This window comes from Nomascus leucogenys, chromosome 13 (assembly GCF_006542625.1).
Source record: "Nomascus leucogenys isolate Asia chromosome 13, Asia_NLE_v1, whole genome shotgun sequence".
NCBI classification, from domain to species: Eukaryota; Metazoa; Chordata; class Mammalia; order Primates; family Hylobatidae; genus Nomascus; species Nomascus leucogenys.
Genome location: NC_044393.1, coordinates 19,566,605 through 19,582,657, shown reverse-complemented (window position 1 = coordinate 19,582,657; position 16,053 = coordinate 19,566,605). Strand labels below are relative to the sequence as shown.

General features: G+C 47.2%; 1 protein-coding gene and 1 long non-coding RNA gene across 2 annotated transcripts; both read right to left on the bottom strand.

Annotated features, from left to right (window-relative positions):
• Positions 1 to 644: 644 nt before the first annotated feature.
• Positions 645 to 1,986, bottom strand: LOC105740686. Its single transcript, XR_001116760.1, has 2 exons — positions 1,854 to 1,986; positions 645 to 922 (listed from the first exon to the last, which is right to left on the bottom strand). It is a non-coding gene; the product is annotated as an uncharacterized LOC105740686 (long non-coding RNA).
• A 13,788-nt stretch (positions 1,987 to 15,774) lies between these two features.
• LOC100594398 (putative 60S ribosomal protein L37a) lies at positions 15,775 to 16,053 on the bottom strand. The gene has a single exon (XM_030826656.1). The coding sequence runs from the start codon at positions 16,051 to 16,053 to the stop codon at positions 15,775 to 15,777; it is 279 nt and encodes a 92-aa protein (XP_030682516.1).

Here is a 16,053-nt window from a genome sequence, read left to right as displayed (position 1 = left end):
AGACTGTGGCCAGATGACTGAGAACCTAGTAAACCATGTCAAGGAGTTTGAACTTTATCCTGAGGGCAAAGGAGAGCCAGGGAAGGGTTTCAAGGGGCAGCAGAGTGGCACAATCTGCTTGGTAGTTTGGAAAGATGCCTCTGGCTGCTGTGTACGGGTTTGGAAGGAGGAGAGACGAGAGACAAGTCTGGAACAAGATCCCAGGTGAGAGAAGAGGCCTGAGTGAATGGGAGGTGGGCCCCAGAGAGACCTTTTATTTACAGTGTGGGGAATGGACAGGGAGTTGGTGGCAGTGTGGGTTATACTGGTAACCTGGGAGCCCAGGACTTCTGGATTTTATGATTCTAAAATTCTTGGCCAGGCACAGTGGCTCATGCCTGTAATCCCAGTACTTTGCGAGGCACGGTGGGCAGATCACTTGAGGTCAGGAGTTTGAGACCAGCCTGGCCAACATTGTGAAACCGCGTCTCCACTAAAAACACAAAACAATCAGCCGGGCCTGGTAGCGTACACCTGTGATCCCAGCGAGTCGGGAGGCTGAGGCAGGAGGATCCCTTGAACCCAGGAGGTGGATCTTGCCCTGAGCCAAGATCGCGCCACTGCACTCCAGCCTGGGTGACAGATTGAGACTCCGTCTCAAAAAATAAAATAAAATAAAATTCTCTGATTCTGTGTTCAACACTCCATCATTCTTCAACACAAAATGTTCAATGATATCACCATATGTATAGGATGCCCAACCTTATTGCCCTCCATCCCTCCTTTCTGAGCTTCAGTTTTCCTTGTTTACAAAGTAAGGATCATTAACACTGTCCTTGCAAAGCAGCTGTGGGAGTGGGAGCCGGTGTGTACTCAGCATCTGCACAGAAATGTGGTCCATCATGGCAGGCGTGTTTGTCCGGAAGTGCTCAACACACAGGCACTGTTAGGAAACAGCCAGGTGTTGAGAGAACAAGAGAGATCAGCAGGGAAGAGCAGGGCAGGCAAGGAAGAGCCTGGTCCTTGTCTGCTCCTGGAGACCTGGGCTGCTCTGGCCTCCCGGCTTCTGCCTGGGCATCTCATACCCAGATTTGGTTGTTTGCTTCCAGGCACCGACAAGTTTACATGTTGGTTGTGGGGTTTCCCATTTCTGCAGCTGGCCAGAAACTCCCCTTTCCTGGTCTTAAACTCCCCCAAGGGCTACAGACACCAGCTGGGGGTAGCCAGGCAAGATCTGGTCTTCCCTGGACTGATCTAAGCCAGATTAAGTCCCACAAAGCCTGATCAAGTTCCAACCTGCTCACACTCTAGCGCCCCCTCTAGGTCACACTATAGGCATTCCCTTCTTAGACAACTGTCCATTGGCTGCAGCAAGAGCAAGTCTTTGGAGACAGAACCCTCACTCCTCTCCCCAAAACACGTGGTCTCCTGAACCACACCCAAGGTTTATGTGTCTCCTGCATTAGAATTTGCTTCTCACCAATGGTTCAGTTTTAATTCAGTTCAATCCACAAAATATCCATTGAGGCCGGGCATGGTGGCTCACACCTGTAATCCCAGCACTTTGGGAGGCCAAGGCGGGTGGATCACTTGAGGCCAGGAGTTTGAGACCAGCCTGGCCAACATGGTGAAACCCCATCTCTACTAAAAATACAAAAATTAGCATGGCGTAGTGGCGGGCGCCTGTAATCCCAGCTATTCGGGAGGCTGCAGTGGGAGAAGCGCTTGAACCCGGGAGGCAGAGGTTGCAGTGAGCTGAGATAGCACCACTGCACTCCAGCCTGGGTGACAGAGCAAGACTCCACCTCAAAAAATAAAACAAAATAAAATAAAATAATAAAATAAATTGAACAACTTAACTGTGACAGGCTTACCCGTTGCTTGGAGAAAGAGATGGGAGGCCAGCAGTGATGGGCCTGAAGCTGCCAGTGCTTAGTGGATCAGGGTTGGGCTTAGGGTCTGAGGCCAGAGAGCTCAGTTCATTTCTTTGCACACAGCAGGGGCTCTGCAAACACCCGTGAAATTAAATCAGATTAGGAGTTTAAGTGACACAAGCTAGCATGCGCACCAACTACTTCCGGAAGGCGATGAGAGACCGGAGAGCGAGATGGCTTTCGGGGGGGTGTGGGGGGGATAGGTAGCTGGGGTCAGGGTGGGAGGAAGACCTACTTCTCATTTTATGCCCTTTTGTACCTTTTGAAATGTTTTATTTTCACCACGTGCACACGGAGCAGAGTCAATCAAACAAACAATTACAATTAAATAAACAATGCAGGGAGCCAGGCTGTCTCAGAGCTCCATGGCTTCACGCATGCTCTTCCCGCTGGTGAGATACTCCTTCCCAGCTTTCTCCAACTGGAGAAGTACACGTCCTCCAGGATGTACATAAAAGTCCTGTCTTTTGGGGCTTGTTCCTGCCTCCCTGTGATGGTTCTTCTCTGCTTACCCACCACATCCACATGCAAGCAGTCCAATCTCTAACCCTGTCTGTCCTGCTCTGTGGTCTGTTGGCACCTGTGCCTTCTGACATCACAATGCATTCAGCCAAGGGGAGGAATCAGCAGAGATAAAAGGGCAGGATGAGGGGGACGTTGGCATGTTTATGCCACCTCCAGCTCCCTCCCTGTTTTGCCTTAATTTTGGCAGTGGCTGAATTTCCCCATGGCCTTAACTCCTGTCTTAGCCTCACTTATATGGCTCCAGCTATCTCTGGGTCAAGTAACACCATTCTCTCTCTCACCCCTTTGGCCTTGGGGTGCTAACAGCTCCCCACTGTTGCCAGTCCCTGCATGCCTCACCTCTGCAAACACTTCCTTCATTAAATTTGCTTCAGTTAAGCCAGTGGTTCACAATCTGGGGTGACTTTGCCCCCAGGGAACATTCGGTGATGTCTGGAGATACTTTAGGTTGTCATGACTGGTAGAGAAGATGCTACTGGCAGAGGCAACAGATAGTGCTAACCATCCTACCCCGCACAGGACATCCCCCACAACAGAATTAGCCAGCCCCAGATATCAACAGCACTGAGACTTTGGGTCTCCCACTGCTCCCTGCCTGAAGCCCAACAGTTCATGGCTGGGATCCTAGACTTCTGCTGCCCTCTCTGCTTTGTGGTGTCATCTGCCAGTTTCCACACCTGCTGTTGATCTCCTCTTAGTGACACAGAGATGAAAAGACCCCATCCTTGCCCTCAAGCTGGCCATAGTGCAGTGGAGAGAGACCCTGGTGGGCAGGGTTCCCCAGCAGCCTCGAGTCCTTGAGGGCAAAGTCTCTTTGTCAGTCACCGCATAGCCCCTGTAGTAGGAGAGCAGCAGACATTTGCCAGTTGAAACAAAAGGTCCTTTAAAAATATCTTAAAACAAGTCCAGGCGTGGTGGCTCACGCCTGTAATCCCAGCATTTTGGGAGGCCAAGGTGGGGCAGATCACCTGAGGTCAGGAGTTTTAAACCAGACTGGGCAACATGGTGAAACCCTGTCTCTGCTTAAAATACCCAAAAAAAAAAAAAAAATTAGCTAGGCATGGTGGTGAGCGCCTGTAATCCCAACTACTCAGGAGGCTGAGGCAGGGAGAATTGCTTGAATCTGGGAGGTGGAGGTGCAGTGAGCCAAGATTGCGCCACTGCACTCCAATCTGGGTGACAGAGCAAGACTCTGTCCCAAAAAAAAAAAAAAAAAAAAAAGTCTTAAAACAGACAGAAGGTTAGGATCAATGGCTAAACAAGACCCAGGAAACCCTGGTGAGTTTCCCTGTAACAAAAGTTCCAAGGAAACCACAATCAGGCAAAGATGTACAGAATGAATGAATTCTAGTCCCAGGGGTATGGGTGGGTGAGTCGGACAGAAGACAACTACAAGCATCCCATCTCTAAAATGGTTACAACGGTAGAACCCACCTCCTAAGATTGTATGAGATTAAATTTAATGAAAATCACTTACAGTGTTACCTAGTGCATGGTGAGCACCAGATAAACAGTATCCACCAGCTACCTGGAGGAAATGATGGGGCAGTGGCTTCAAGACGGGTCTAGGGAAGAGCTCTGCCGCTAATATTGGACTGGTTTGCACCCCTGGGTCTCACTTTCCCAATCTGTAACGTGAGGAAAATGTAAGCAAGATTAGTGTTTTGCAGAAATTATATCATAGGGATGCTTGAGAGGGGTTCTACAATACATAGTGCAAATATCATTTTCAACATCAAACCTGTAATTTAATAAAAGTAAAAGGTCAGTCTGTTAAACTGGAGTGAAATATTACCATCAGGCAGGGCTAGGGTGACCAACTCATCCTCTTTTGCCCAAGACTTGTCTAGTTGTAGCTCTGAAAGTCCTGTGTCCTGAAACTCTTCCTCAGTCTCAGCAGATTAGGATAGCTGGTCACCCCAGCAGGTCAAATGATCAGCTTGCCCATACTAATTTCAAAGATAATAAATAGCTAGCTGCCCGACACAGTGGCTCACGCCTGTAATCCCAGCACTTAGGGAGGCTGACTCAGGCGAATCACTTGAGGTCAGGAGTATGAGACCAGTCTGGCCAACATGGCGAAACCCCGTCTCTACTAAAAACACAAAAATTAGCTGGGAGTGGTGGCAGATGCCTGTAATTCTATCTACTTGGGAGGCTGAGGCAGGAGAATAGCTTGAACCCAGCAGGCAGAGGTTGCAGTGAGCCAAGATCGTGCCACTGCACTCCAGCCTCCACCTCAAAATAAATAAATAAACAAACAAACAATATATGTTGAATACTTATTTTGTGCCAGGCACTGACTTTACAAATATTAGCTCATTTAATCTTTATAAGAACCCAGCAAGGTAAATATTAACATCTCTCTTTATACAGTGGCACAGAAAATTTCTGTAATTGCCTGAGTTCACACAACTCCTGAGTATAAAGCCAGGATTTGATTCCAGGCCATCTGGGTCCAGAGTTGCCATATTTAATTTGACCTCTACTATATATTTGAATATATTTTTATTTTTTATTTTTTGAGATGAAGTCTTACTCCGTCACCCAGGCTGGAGTGCAGTGACACGATCTCAGCTCACTGCAACCTCTACCTCCCAGGCTCAAGCGATTCTTTAGCCTCAGTCTCCTCCCAAGTAGCTGGAATTACAAGCATGCACCACTATGCCCAGCTAACTTTTGTATTTTTAGTAGAGACGGAGTTTCACCGTTTTGGCCTGGCTGGTCTCAAACTCCTGACTTCAAGTGATGTGCCCACCTCAGGCTCCCAAAGTGCTGGGATTACAGGCGTGAGCCACCACGCCAGGCAAATATATTTTCAAAACATCTTTGGAGACAGTAATAATATCAATAATGATGATAATAATAATAATGGAAATATATTTTAAAACATTTTTGAAATAGTAATAATGACAATACATTTTTGAACACTGAAATATGCATCCCAAAGTTTAACACTATGGAGGCCACGTATAAACTAACTTGAGCTGCTTGATTAGCCCATTGTTGTGCAGACCTTAGAATAAAGCATTTTTGGCCACCTCTGCTGAATTAAAGCTAGAATGGAAGACTCAAATGTTTACAGGGCCAGGTGCGTGATGTCAGTGAGTGGTTTTACGGCAACAGGGAGTGGTGGGGACTGTGGCAAACGGGAATGGAATGCATGAGCTGAGAAGATGCAGCCAGGACTCAACTCCAGGCACTTGGAATTGGGGACCAGCAATGGCAGATCCTTCAGGAGACAAACAACCATCTTCATCAGCAACTAATTCAATGAAAACAATACAAAAACACAAGGTGTGTGAAATAAAACGTGCCTGTGGGTCAAACCCAGTTCCTGCTCTCCTTCCACCGCTGCCCTGCCCAAATTGAACGTATGCTCAGATTATCAGGAAAGCTGTCAAAAACAACAACAACAACAACACTGGCCAGGTGCAGTGGCTCATGACTGTAATCCCAGCACTTTGGGAGGCCGAGGCAGGTGGATCACGAGGTCAGGAGTTCAAGACCAGCCTGGCCAAAATGGTGAAATCCTGTCTCCATTAAAAATACAAAAATTAGCCAGGCATGGTGGCGGGCACCTGTAACCCCAGCTACTCGGGAGGCTGAGGCAGAGAATTGCCTGAACCCGGGAGGTAGAGGTTGCAGTGAGCCGAGATTGCACCACTGCACTCCAGCCTGGGTGACAGAGCAAGACTCCGTCTCAAAAAAAAAAAAAAACCAACTATTTGAAACTGTGGCATATTCATTCAATGGAACACTAGACAGCAATAAGAATAAACTCTAGCTATGAAAAATATGGATGAATCTCACAAACATAAGCCAGACACAAAAGACTACATCCTGTGTTATTCTGTTTCTTTAACGTTTAACAACAGACAAGACTCATCTCTGGTGTCAGGAGTCAGGCTTGTGGTTACCCGGGAGAGAGATGCTAGTGAGTGATTGGGAGGGGTAAAGGGAAGACTTCCGGGAGCCTGGCCAGGTTCCATTTCTTCATCTGGGTCCCAGTGGCATGGGGGTTCTGTTTGCGATGATTCATTGAGCTGCACACTTGAGTTTTGTGCATTTTTGATGTCTGTTTTTTGGTTTTTGTTTTCTTTTGAGTTGAAGCCTTTGTCACCCAGCCTGGAGTGCAGTGGCACCATCACAGCTCCCTGCAGGCTCCACCTCCTGAGGCTCAGGCAATCCTCCCACCTCAGCCTCCCGAGTAGCTGGGACTATATACAGGCACGTGCCACCATGCCTGGCTAATTTATTATTATTATTTGTAGAGGCAGGGTCCTGCTATGTTGCCCAAGCTAGCCTCCAACTTCTGGGCTCTAGTGATCCTCCCGACTCAGCATCCCAAAGTGTTAGGATTACAGGCATTAGCCATCGTGCCCAGCCATATGTGTGTTATACTTCAAAATTTATGTAAAATTTTTTGAAACACGTACACAGAAACCATTACCATTTGGAAATATTTCCCTGGACAAAGCAGGATTGTGTTTGGATAGAAGGGAAAACAAATGAGGAAATAATCCATTCCAAGTATGGGAAGCATCTGACGACCCTTTGCTGAACAGGTCAAAAGAATACAATTGTCAGGGCTGAGCTCACCACTGCACTCCAGCCTGGACAACAGAGCCAGACCCTGTTTCAAAAAAAAAAAACACGAAAAAACAAAAGTATCTCCTTGGAGAGGCCTTTCTAGGAAGCAATCTTCCCAGTTACTTCCTCTTAGGGTACTATAACTTCCTCTTAGGAAATGCTGATTACAGTCTGCAATTCCCTTGTTTATTTGGGGTTTTCTTTCTTTTTTCCTTTTTTTTTTTTTGAGATGGAATCTCGCTCTGTCACCCAGGCTGGAGTGCAGTGGCAAGATCTCGGCTCAATGCAACCTCTGCCTCCCAGGTTCAAGTGATTCTCTTGCCTCAGCCTCCCAAGTAGCTGGGATTATGGGCGCCCACCACCATGCCTGTCTATTTTTTTGTATTTTTAGTAGAGACAGGATTTCACCATGTTGGCCAGGCTGGTCTTGAACTCCTGACCTCAGGTGATCCGCCTGACTCTGCCTCCCAAAATGCTGGGATTATGGACGTGAGACACTGTGCCCAGCCCTTTTTCCTCTTTTTTTAGTTTATTGTCTATCTCCCCTTCATGAAGACAATGATTTTGCCTGTCTTATCCATCACCTGGCACATAGCAGGTGTCACAAAATATTTATTAAATGAGTGAAGAGAAGGAGGGAGAGAAGGAAGAACATCTGAGTGGATAATTGGGAGTTAACAAGGCAAAGCTGGGGGTGGTTGGAAGCTGTGAAGACCGATGGGACTAGAGATGAGAGACCAGGGGGTGCGGCAGGCAAGATGATGTCCATGTTACAGATAAGGCATCTGAGGCTCAGAGATGGCAAGGGGCATGACCAAGTCATCCAGTGGGACAGGTCCTGGATGAATCCAGGTTCCGACTCAAGAGTCAATAGAACCTCAGTTACTGGGCACTCATCTGTACTAACTGATGAGGTGAGTACTGTTATTCCTTCCTAAGGCACAGCCAGGAACAGTGGCTCATGCCTGTTAATCTCAGAATTGTGGGAGGCCGAGATGGGAGGATTGCTTGTGGCCAGGAGTTCAAGACCAGTCTGGGTAACATAGTAAAACCCCCAACTCTACCAAAAAAGATTTTTCGAATTAGCTGGGCTCGGTGATGCCTGCCTGTAGTCCTAGCTGCTCAGGAGGCTGAGGCAAGAGGAACTCTTGAGCCCAGAAGCTCAAGGCTGCAGTGAGCTATGATCAGGCCACTGCACTTCAGCCTGGGCAACAGATCAAGACCATGTCTCTTAAAAAAAAAAAAAAAAGGTGGGGGGAGCCGGGCGCGGTGGCTCACACCTATAATCCCAGCACTTTGGGAGGCCTAGGCGGGCGGATCACCTGAGGTCAGGAGTTAGAGACCAGCCTGACAAACATGGAGAAACCCCATTTCTACTAAAAATACAAAATTAGCCGGGCGTAGTGGTGCATGCCTATAATCCCAGCTACTCAAGAAGCTGAGGCAGGAGAATCGCTTGAACCCGGGAGGCAGAGGTTGCGGTGAGCCGAGATTGCACCATTGCATTCCAGCCTGGGCAACAAGAGCGAAACTCCCTCTCAAAACGAAAAAAACAAAAAAACAAAAAAAAGGACCTAAGGCACAGAGAGTTTGAGTGACTTGCCTAAGGTCACACAGCTAGGAAGCAGCCAAGCCTCAGGGCTTTCGTCTACTCTGAATGGCTATTCTCCGCCACCCCCCACCCTGCCGCCTTGATGCCAACTCTCTGCTCTGACCCCAGCACAGTCTGTGAATTCAAACCCTAACCCTTTCTAGAGCTTTGGGCAAAGCCAGGAAATTCCTGGAAACCCCTTCAAGGCCTGGGTTCCAGTTCCCCCAACTCCAAACCAAAAGAGAGCAAAACTAGCCCTCCTTGCAAGGTGGCTGTGAGAAAACAGTGATAAAAATTAATTATAAGACTTGTATGTAATAAAAATAATTGCAGGGCTCCTGGCAAACAGCCCGGCTCTAGAGATACGGACTGATGATAGCAGGCATTTATGGCCCCACGGCCCAGCCTTTCTGAGGCTGGGGTGATAGGAGCTGGGTCACGAGGTGGGGGTGGTCACAGGCAGGAAACTCCCAGCAGCCCTTGCCACGGGGAGGCCCGGGCCTGTCTCCGAAGCGGCCTGCACAGTGGTTTCAGGGACGCTTGGAAGGACGCTCCCCCAGCCTGGTGGGTCACCATTCGTTATCCATCTGGTTGGGTCTGATGTTGCTTGCTGTTTGCCTTTCTAAAAACCTCTAAACAAGGCGGGGTGTGGTGGCTCACACCTGTAATCCCAGCACTTTGTGAGGCCAAGGTGGGCGGATCGCTTGAACCCGGGAGGTGGAGGTTGCAGTGAACCAAGATGCCCTGGTGACAGGGCAAGACTCCATCTCAAAAAAAAAAAAAAAAATGACATCCTGGATTTTTATGGCAACCCTGAAGTTTGCATATGTATGATTCCATTTATGTGAAGTTCAGAAATAAGCAAAACGAATAAATGGTAATAGAATCATGAGCATGGTTTCCTTGGGTGGGAGTAGGAGTGAGTAGAAAGGATATCAGAAAAGCTTTACATCTTGTTCTGGATGGAGATTACCTGTGTGTATACACATGTAACAATTCACCGAGCTGTACACTTAATGTTTTTACCTTTTACAACACTTGTGAATTACAACTCCATAAAAAAATATTTTTAGGACAGTTGCAGTGGCTCACGTCTGTAATCCCAGTACTTTGGGAGGTCAAAGACCAGCTTGGGCAACATGGCAAGACCCCGTCTCTACAGAAAAATTAAAAAATCAGCCAGGTATGGTTGTGCATACCTGTAGTCCCAGCTTCTTGGAAGGCCGAGGCAGGAGGATTGCTTGAGCTCAGGAGATCTCGGCAACTGTGAGCCGCAATTGTGCCACTGCACTCCAGCCTGGGGGACAGAGTGAGACCCTGTCTCAAAAAAAATTATATATATATATGCATGTATATATATAAATTACACAAATTTTTTAAATCCCACGAGCGATATACCCTATTATAAAATCTTTGATATTATCTGACTGATGGGATGTTTGCAAGGTTAAAATGTGATAAAGTTTGTGACTCTCTTGCTACATTTTAGGCTGTCATGGTAAGAACTCAATGTTAAGTGTAAACAGCATTGTTAAATGTAACAGCAGCATTCATACAGCATCATTATTATCATGGCTTTTTGTATTTCTCTCTATTGCTGATAGATTGGAGCGCCCTCGAGTGTTTAATTTGTTATAGTACCTCAGTTATTACAAAGAGCACCCTAAACCCAAGTTTGTAGTCTCAATGCCAAAGGGCAATGCTTTTTTTCTTTTCTTTCACTCCAGTGCCACATAAAAAAGGACCAAAACATGACCTCCTGGGAGCAAAGAAACACCAGGTTGCCTAAGGAGAGGTGAACCGGCCCAGGTTGGAAAAAGAGCAGGTCAAATCTCCCGCGCTGATCAGTGGTGGGATCACGCCTGTGAATAGCCACTGCAGTCCAAACTGTGAGACTCCTTCTCTTAAAAAAAAAAAAAAGTAGCAAAATTCACATCAAATCAATGGGTCCCAAGGCCAACTCAAGCCCTGCCCATGATCACTCCCTGAAATGTGTCAGAAGGAAGGCAGAAGGGAACACGCAGCTCTACCTCCCTTTGATGCAAGCACGTTGCAAATATCATCTCGTTTCACAGGAACTCACATAATATTTGAATATGGCATCATACGGACTACAAAAATGCTTTCATATTACTAATAGTCACAGCTAGCTTTCAGTGACAGCTTCCTGCATCCCAGGTACCCTACCAGGAGCTAGATGTCCATTGTTAGCTTTGATCTTTAAAATGACCTGTGAGGCATATATTCTTTTGTAGCCTGCTTTTTTCCCTTCAGCGGTGTGCTTTGGGCATCTTTCCATGTCAATAAATAGAGCTGGGTCAGAACTACCTGATTCAAAGGCTGAGAAACTTAAACAGCAGCCACTGCCCAGGTGAAGATCAATAATAGTTAACATTTATTGAGTGCTTTATTACACACTAGGCCCTCCACTCATTGTTTAAGGTGAACTCTCTCGCATTTGATCCTTGAGGCAATCCCAAGGTAGCTTCTATTATTATTCAGATGGGGAAACTGAAGCCCAGAGAAGCAAAGGAACACAGTCAAGGTCAGATAGCTGGTGTTTAATGGCAGAGGTGGGATTCAAACCCAGGTCCTTCTGATTCAGGCGCTGGGCTCTCAGCCAGCACATTTGGAGGACAACATGGAGGAGGATGCAAGGGGAGTCTTCCAAGTGGGAAAAGGATCCACTGGCAAAGGCTGAAGACAGGCAGGAGGGTGGTGTGGGCTCAGGCCACTGTCCTCCATGGAAGTGACAGTAAGGCTTCCTGGAGGTGACACCGTTTGGACTAATTCTATGTCTCCAGCCAATAAAGGAGGTCTTTTTATAACTTGCCAGTTCCTGGACATATGTCCAGTGAGACATACCTGGGTTCAAATCTTCATTGTGCCACTCTAGTTTAAAAAAAAAAAATCAGCGTTATCGCCAGACACAGTGGTTCGCATCTATAATTCCAACACTTTGGGATGCCAAGGCTGGCGGATCACCTGAGGTCAGGAGTTCGAGACCAAACTGGCCAACATGGTGAAACCCCATCTCTACTAAAAATACAAAAATCAGCTGGGCGTGGTGGTGCACACCTGTAATCCCAGCTACTCGGGAGGCTGAGGCAGGAGAATCGTTTGAACCCAGAAGGTGGAGGTTGCAGTGAGCCAAGAATGTGCCACTGCATTCCAGCCTGGGTGACAAAGTGAGACTCAGTCTCAAAAGTAAAAATAAAAATAAAAAATAAACAGCATTGTTGAGATATAATTGGTGTTCAATAAACTATACATACTTAAATTGAATAATTTGATGTTTCAACATATGTACATACCCAAGGAGCCATCACCACAATCAAGATGCCAGGTGTTTCCATTGCTTCCAAAAGCTTCCTCACGCTCGTTTATAAGTCATCCCCCATTCATCCCACCACCCCATTCCCAGGTAACCATCATCACTATAGGTTGCTTTCTTTCATTATAGATGGCTTTACATTTTCTGGGATTTTATGGAAATGAAATCACGCTATATGTACTCTTTCTTAATTTTTTTTTTTTTTTTTTGAGACAGAGCCTCTCTCTGTTGCCCAGGCTGCAGTGCATTGGTGAAATCGTGGCTCACTGAAACCTCTGCCCCCCCGGGGGTTCAAGCAATTCTCCTGCCTCAGCCTTCCTAGTAGCTGGGATCACAGGCGTGTGCTACCATAGCTGGCTAATTTTTTTATTTTTTATTTTTTGTATTTTTAGTAGAGACGGGGTTTCACCATGTTGGCCAGGCTGGTCTCGAACTCCTGGCCTCAGGTGATACGCCTACCTCAGCCTCCCAAAGTGCTAAGATTACAGGCGTGAGCCGCTGCACCCGGCCAATATGTACTCTTTCTGTCTGACTTCTGTCATTCAGCATAATTATTTTGTGATTCATTCATGTTATTGCATGTATCAATAGTTTGTTTATTGCTAAGTAGGATTGAGATGTAGATGTACATATATTAGATTGGTGCAGAAGTAATTGCGGTTTTTGCTGTTACCTTTTTTTTTTTTGAGACAGGGTCTTGCTTTATCACCCATGCTGGAGTGCAGTGGCATGAGCTCAGCTCACTGCAACCTCTGCATCCAGGTTCAAGCAATTCTCCTGCCTCAGCCTCCTGAGTAGCTGGGACTACAGGCGTACACACCATGTCCGGCTAATTTTTGTATTTTTAGTAGAGACAGGGTTTCACCATGTTGGCCAGGCTGGTCTTGAACTCCTGGCCTCAAGTGATCCACCTGCCTCGGCCTCCCAAAATGCTGGGATTACAGGCATGAACCACCATGCCCGGCCATTTTGCCATTACGTTTAATGGCAAAAACTGCAATTACTTTTGCACCAACCTAATAGATCTCACAGGTGAAGCACGGTGGCTCACGCCTGTAATCCCAACACTTTGGGAGGCTGAGACGAGCAGATCACTTGAGCCCAGGAGTTTGAGACCAGCCTGGGCCACATAGCGAAACCCTGTCTCTACTAAACACCAAAATATTAGCCAGGCATGGTGGCGTGTGCCTGTCTGTAGTCTCAGGAGGTTGAGGTGGGAGAATCGCTTGAGCCCTGAGGTCGAGCTACAGTGAGCCGTGATCGCACCACTGCACTCCACTTTGTCTCAAACAAACAACAAAGAAAGATACAGAAGCCACAGTTTCTTCACCCATGCCCCTGGGCATGTCATTGTTTCCCCCAGTTTTTGCCTATTACAAATAAAACTGCTACGAACACTCACATACATGTCTTTGAGTGGACAAATGCTTTCATTATCCAGGAATACAATTGCTGGTCACATAAGAATATGTTTAACTTTTTAAGAAACTGCAAACTACTTCCCAGCCTGGCCTTTTAAATTATAGTCATTTTAGATGCACTCATTTTTTTTTAACCTGTGGATCTAATAGATGGTTTCTTAGACTGTCCGGACCTCAGTTTTTTCATGTGTAAAATGGAGATAATTGGCTGAGTGTGGTGGCTCATGCCTGTAATCCCAGCACTTTAGGAGGCCGAGGCAGGCAGATCATGAGGTCAAGAGATTGAGACCATCCTGGCCAACATGGAGAAACCGGATCTCTACTAAAAATACAAAAATTAGCTGGGTATGGTGGCACGCACCTGTCGTCCCAGCTACTCGGGAGGCTGAGGCAGGAGAATCGCCATGAACCCTGGTGGCGGAGGTTGCAGTGAGCCAAGATTGTGCCACTGTACTCCAGCCTGGCAACAGAGTGAGACTCCATCTCATAAAAAAAAGGAGATAATTATATCAGCTTTGAAAGGTAGTGAAGACAGAGTGAACTAGCGCATAAGCACATACGCAGCACATAGAACAGGGACTGGGTCATAGTAGGGGTTCCATAAGGGGTGGGGTTTTGTTGTTGTTGTTGTTGTCTCTGAGATGGAGTCTTGTGCAGTGTTGCAATCTGTGCTCACTGCAACCTCCGCCTCCCAGGTTCAAGTGATTCTCCTGCCTCAGCCTCCCAAGTAGCTGGGATTACAGGCACGCACCACCACGTCTGGCTAATTTTTGTATTTTTAGTGGAGACAAGGTTTCACCATGTTAGCCAGGCTGGTCTCAAACTCCTGACGTCAGGTGATCCACCTGCTTTGGCCTCCCAAAGTGCTAGATTACAGGTGTGAGCCACCAGCCTGGCCAAGGGTGATTATTTTATTACAATTGAACTGCAGCCATCCTATGATCTGGCCACTTACCCCAGGATACAGCATCCTCAACTAGACGGCAAAAAGCCACTTCCTTTGCATTTAGTCAGTGCTGTTAGCCTGGAGGAATAACAATAGCACCATCGATTGTGCCAGGCACTATCCTAGGTGCTTTTGTATGTTGAATCCTTGCAAAGCCCTGTGAGGTGGGTCAGTGTTTGCCTTCTCTATGACAGACGAGAAAACTGGGATGTAGTAATTAGTCATTGGCCAAGGTCACACAGCAGTGAAGTAATGGTGCTGTGATTTGAATCTATGTAGTTTGATTTAGAACATTCACTTCCTAGACTTGTTTTGGAGAATCCTCCTTCTCACTGAGACCAGCATGTTGAACAAACCTGGCCTGTGACATAATCAAAGCACACCCTAATTTGTATCTCCCAGTGTCCCTTCTAAGATGTATTTGGTGGAGAAACATTTTCCCTGCCACTGGGTGAAATCTCTCCATTATTCTTCTGTTTCTTCTGATGAAACAGGCAATTCTATGGTCATTTTAGGTCACAAACACAACCTCAATTTAGAAATGAGAACGTCCAGTCAAGCTTCGAACCAAAATTCCCAATTTGATTTGGGTTTAAACCTTCTCTCCTCGCCCTCAGGCCTGCTGCAGGGAGGTGGTGTGGGTGGCTACTTCTCTATCTCTCCTTCCCTCACCCACATGTGGGGTACAGTGGGGGTGTTGGAGATGGCAAACGGAGAGAAAGGGTCTCCCTTGAGCTGCCACCATCCTGGCTGGCTTCAAGCTGCCCATTTCTGTCGTGGGCTCCATGGAGATGGCCACTGTCACACGGGCCCTCTCACTCTTGACCTTGGGGGATGCACCTCTCCTCATAGGGGTCCCTTGCAAGTCCTTCGTCAGCCCTTAGGAACCCAACATCCAACTCAAGCTTCTTGCTGCTGCCACACCTCTGCCCCTCCAGGAGGCTCTAGGGGACAGGACCCAAGAGGACCACTTGTAGGTGCTCTCTGCCAACACTGGCCCATGGGAAACACTCCAGCCGGCAGCCTGTGCCCTGAAAGTCCTGGGAATGTGGCTTACCTTAGCACACCCACACTGTGGCTCCTTCACCAATTCAGCCAGGCAGCCCGTTTCTCTCAGCCTCTAGATGTCCATGCCCACATGAGACCACTGGGCCCCCTCATAATGGCCACACATTAATCTCTACAAATAGTGGCCCCTCTCATGGAAAAGCCCCCGTGACCCCATTCCACCCTTCCAGGGAGATGGTCACCAAAGAACTCTTTGCTTCCTCTTCCCATCCTAGGAGAATGTGGTGGGTATAGGGGTAATAATAAATGCAGCAGTTTTGGGTAGCCATGGCCAAATTTTAGCAGCTGTGGGTTTGGACTGGGCTCTTTTTTTTTGTTGTTTTTGTTACATAAATTAACCCATTTATTATAGGCCAGTGATGTCTTAAAGAGTAGAGGTGCGTCTACTGGTCTTTCAACTCCTTCAGTCTTCTGATGGCAGACTTTACCATGACAGCGGAAGTGGTATTGTACATCCAGGCACCGCCAGCCACTGTCTTCATGCAAGAACCACAGTGCCAGATCCCCACAGCTCGTCTCTTCATCTTGGTTTTGCCACAGAAAGAGCAAGTGTACTTGGCATGCTGGCTGATTTCAACTTTCTTCACCATTTTCCGGAGGGAGGCCCCATAGCGGGTCCCGTATTTACTGACGATGGCGACTTTCTTGGTACGTTTGGCCAT

Coding starts and splice junctions, on each gene's coding strand:
- LOC100594398 (XM_030826656.1), bottom strand. CDS start 16,053: ATGGCCAAACGTACCAAGAAAGTCGCCATCGTCAGTAAATACGGGACC.